General features: G+C 27.0%; 1 protein-coding gene across 1 annotated transcript in view; it reads left to right on the top strand.

Moving 5' to 3' along the window:
* Positions 1-1,703: 1,703 nt before the first annotated feature.
* LOC111676677 (ATP-binding cassette sub-family A member 13) overlaps positions 1,704-5,000 on the top strand; it is a 21,298-nt gene continuing 18,001 nt past the window's right edge. The window contains 6 exon segments of the mRNA XM_046945584.1: positions 1,704-1,937; positions 3,410-3,636; positions 3,857-3,999; positions 4,073-4,156; positions 4,223-4,363; positions 4,423-4,562. Coding sequence (XP_046801540.1) covers positions 1,854-1,937; positions 3,410-3,636; positions 3,857-3,999; positions 4,073-4,156; positions 4,223-4,363; positions 4,423-4,562 — 819 coding nt within the window. The 5' untranslated portion in view covers positions 1,704-1,853.

Below are 5,000 nucleotides of genomic sequence, written 5' to 3'. Positions count from 1 at the left end.
AGATAAATAAATAAATAAATAAATAAATAAATAAATAGATAGGTAGTTAGATAGATACATACATACATACATGCATACATACATAGATCAAAATGCACAGCGTCTAACTTCAGGAGAGGCGACAGTATTCCCCTTGTGTCCACTGCATTTTGGACCACTCCTAAATACAAAGTTCCGCCTGAAGGCATTAAGTCCAGTAAAGTTTTGATCATGGAATTTCTGAAAAAAATTTAAAGGAAATGACAGAACCCCTGCTGACGGTTATTGTTTTCTTAAACTTCAGTATGCTAATGCAACAATCGCCTCCGTCTCATTAAAACCTGGTAAATCTTAAATGTGTTCAGATCTCGTCAGCATTAGGTTAGTGGTGGAGGATCGGATGATAAGGTCTCATAAGAGCCTTCCGTCAACTCTCGCATGGACCTCAAGACTTGCATAAGGAGCCATTGGAACATAGACGTTACTACACAACGAGCGGAGTAAGCGGTTTAAAGTTGGGATCACAACGATTAACGCCTGAAACCGATGAAATGACGAGGACGATAGTAAATGTTAAAGAAACGTCAGTAGGAGCATGTTCAATACATCAAACAACAGTTAGGTAACGGAAAAGAAATTTTAAATAGCACGAATTACGAAAATGTTTAAATAAGAAATCGTAAACTTTCTATATAGGGAAGTGTCATAGTTTGACATTTACACGAAGAAAAGGCTAAATTAGTGACTGTGGTGTTCATCTAAATTTCGTATCCAAACTTGTATATTATACTATTAAAAATTCATGTAAATTTGTAGGTGAATGGCTTTTTGCCCCGGAAGGTTTTTGACTCGAGAAAAACGATTTTCATTATTAGAACGCTACTGAGCACGTAGTATAGGGCCTCATTTTGTTACTACTCTACAACACATAATGTCTGCATTACTTTTGAGTACTTTTATAACGACTTACTTTAATTCTTAACGTTTAATATTTTTAGAAATACCATTTGTTATTTCAGCCTTTTTTAAATTTTAGTTATAAATTTGTTAACAATGTGTTAAATGTTTTATTTGTTAAAAAAAATTCAAAACGATATTTAACATGCTAATTTTTAACAAAAACAATTTAATTACAAATTACCTCAGATATAATCGCGTTTCAAATTAATTTAGGGGAAATAAACAATATTCTATCCCTTGCTAAATATTTCTTATTTTAATAAGTATTTAAATACAAAACTTATTTTTAATAACAACATATATAACAAATTTAATATTATTGCATTTCACGGAAAACCAATCGATAACATTTTAAATTAACTAGATTTATTTCAAAATTAATTATACATTTACAGATATATACAGTTATATTTTAATTGAATACTAACTTTATATTTACAAAAACTATAACACGCAATTCAAAATAACAATCGTATTGAAAATTCGAATATTGCAAAAAAAAAGGAAAATAAAATATTGAATGAGATCTTAGAAGTAACATTCACGATTAGCAAAAAAAAAGGTTATCAATTAATCGAAACAAAAAACTATTAATAACAAAAAATTATATATGTGTCAATGTATAATTATTTTTAAACTAAAAAAAATTAAATAATCCACAGAAAACATGCAACGCAATTTTACGCATTTTTCAAAATGCACTTTAAAAGATTATTTTCGTATATTAAATGCAATCAATTTTATTATTTTTCTTTACAGAATCACTTCGAAACAATACACTGCTGCTGCTGCTTGCTAATCACTTAAAATATGATTACAATAACAATCTTAATGTTGTAATAAAATAAACAACATCTGATCATCTCATTATCTTTGTCTGAAAACTCAGCTAGATCTGAGTCTTGAAAGTCACCATGAAATTTTTGAAAATGTCTATAAGTGCCAGTCAAATAAAAGCTTTACTGCACAAGGACTTCTTAGTGCGTTGGCGTTCAAAGGTGAGTAATACTTAATATTAATGATTTTAATATTTTTTAAAGAATTTAATTACAATCAATGGAGAGTTTTATTATACAAAATTTCTCTTTTTCTAGGAGAAAATTTCAGTGATTAATTATCTCTCTTTTAGTGAGAAATTTTCTATAGAAAATATCTCTCTTTTAGTGAGAAATTTTCTATAGAAAATATCTCTCTTTTAGTGAGAAATTTTCTATAGAAAATATCTCTCTTTTAGTGAGAAATTTTCTATAGAAAATATCTCTCTTTTATCAAGAAATTTACTCTAGAAAATACCTTTTAATAGAAAATACCTCTTTTACAGAGAAATTTTCTATAGATAATATTAGAGAGATTTTATGTAGAAAATTTCTCTTTCGATGGATATATTTTTAAGAAAATGTCTCTCTTTTATCAAGAGATTTTCTCTGGAAAATGTCGCTCTTTTATCAACAGATTTTCTATAGAAAAAAAGATAGACATATCTTTTATCAAGAGATTTTCATAGAAAGTGTCTCTCATTTATATAGAAATTTTTTAATAGAAAATGTCTCTCTTTTATCAAGAGATTTTCTATAGAAAATGTCTCTCTTTTATCAAGAGATTTTCTATAGAAAATGTCTCTCTTTTATCAAGAGATTTTTTATAGAAAATGTCTCTCTTTTATCAAGAGATTTTCTATAGAAAATGTCTCTCTTTTATCAAGAGATTTTCTATAGAAAATGTCTCTCTTTTATCAAGAGATTTTCTATAGAAAATGTCTCTCTTTTATCAAGAGATTTTCTATAGAAAATGTCTCTCTTTTATCAAGAGATTTTCTATAGAAAATGTCTCTCTTTTATCAAGAGATTTTCTATAGAAAATGTCTCTCTTTTATCAAAAGATTTTCTATAGAAAATGTCTCTCTTTTATCAAGAGATTTTCTATAGAAAATGTCTCTCTTTTATCAAAAGATTTTCTATAGAAAATGTCATTCTTTTATCAATAGATTTTCTATAGAAAATGTCATTCTTTTATCAAGAGATTTTCTATAGAAAATGTCATTCTTTTATCAAAAGATTTTCTATAGAAAATGACATTCTTTTATCAAGAGATTTTCTATAGAAAATGTATATTTTTTATCAAGAGATTTTCTATAGAAAATGTCTCTTTTTATTCAAGAGATTTCGTTAGAAAATGTCTCTATTTGATCAAGAGATTTTTATGGAAAATGTCTCTATTTGATCAAGAGATTTTTATGGAAAATGTCTCTCTTTTATCAAGTGATTTTCTATAGAAAATGTCTCTCTTTTTTAAAGATTATTTCTATAAAAAATTTCTATTCTATATAAAGAAATTATATAGAAAATTATTTTTTTAACAAAAGATTTTCTGTATAAAATATCTCTCAAGAGAGAGATTTAATCAAAAGATTTTCTGTATAAACTGAAGAACTAGCATATTAATTAAATTAAAATTTTCTTAAAACTTTCAGTGGTTGACTGCAGTACAAATCTTATGGCCCTGTATTATATTCCTGTTACCCTATCTGATACGTTTAAAATACGAACCGGTTCATCATGAAGCCTGCCAATTTCCCACACGTCAGCTGCCGACTGCTCGTAATACAATGCCTGGATTTTTATCGTATATCTGTAGCATTGAAAATAAATGCTCAAGTACGGAAAATTATGAAGAATATTCTAAATTGGAAAAAGCACCGTAAGTTCATATAATTTAATTTAATTAATAATATTATTATAAAATCTATTATATGATTTAATTACTTTATTTATTTAACAAAAAAAGAAAAACGTAACTTTTCAAATATTAGTTTTGCTAACAATCAGATTAAATATTAATTTAAAACACTTGTTTACAAACTTTAAACGTCTTCTATTTGAGTATTTGATTAAAAGTTCATATTGTTATTTGCTTGCAGCATGAAACCGATTATTGATATCGTGCAAATATTCATTAATGAAGATCGCATGTTTACCGCTCTAGTCGAATTACCGGAAAAGGCAAACTTTATAAGTGCCGTGACAACTTTAGTAACAAATAGTCACTTTGATGATATAAGAAGTAAGATTTTAATACACAATTCCTTAGAATTTATAAAAAAAATATAAATTTACTCTTGATTTTTGTAAAATAGAAAATATTGAGAAAGTTATAGCTTTAGTTCCCGATGTGGAAAAGGCTTTAAATGGCAGTTTTGACATAAAGAAATTATTCTCTGGTAAGTTTTAATACCAATATCTAAGATTTTTTTAAATTTATTTCAAATTTCTTTAAAAATTTATAGATCGCAAAACTTTTGTCAAAGCTGGTAATTTATTATGTGGCCATCCGTTTCCCAATACAGAAACTATTCCTTTGGTAGAAGATATTTTATATTCTGAGGATTTCAGTGAGGCCAATCAAGATGAATTAAATGTTATGCCCAGTAAGTAGTAGGTTTAACTTAAATCTAATTTTCCATTACTACTTGTTTATTATTATTAGCCTCTTACTGTAAACGTTTATACTTGGATGTGACTAGTACGAATTATGGTAAAATAACATGGGAAACAATTAAGCCCATTATTCATGGAAAAATTCTTTATGCCCCCGATACGGATGATACTAATTCAATAATGAAATTTGTAAGTATTGCTGAATTTTTAATATTTATTTTAAACGAGAGATTTTCTGTAGAAAACCCTTAAATCGAGAGATTTTTTATAGAAAACTCTTTCATCGAGAGATTTTCCATCGAGAGATTTTCTATAACAAACTCTTAAATCGAGAGATTATCTATAGAGAACTATTAAAACGAGAGATTTTCTATAGAAAACTTTTCAATCGAGAGATTTTTTTATAGAAAACTTTATCATCGAGAGATTTTTTTATAGAAAACTTTATCATCGAGAGATTTTTTTATAGAAAACTCTTTCATCGAGAGGTTTTCTATAGAAAACTCTTTCATCGAGAGATTTTCTATAGAAAACTCTTTCATCGAGAGATTTTCTATAGAAAACTCTTTCATCGAGAGATTTTCTATAGAAAACTCTTTCATCGAGAGATTTTCTATAGAAAACTCT

This window comes from Lucilia cuprina, chromosome 3 (genome assembly GCF_022045245.1).
Source record: "Lucilia cuprina isolate Lc7/37 chromosome 3, ASM2204524v1, whole genome shotgun sequence".
Taxonomy (NCBI): domain Eukaryota; kingdom Metazoa; phylum Arthropoda; class Insecta; order Diptera; family Calliphoridae; genus Lucilia; species Lucilia cuprina.
Note: the sequence above shows the minus strand (reverse complement) of the source record. Positions and strands in the feature narration are given on the sequence as shown.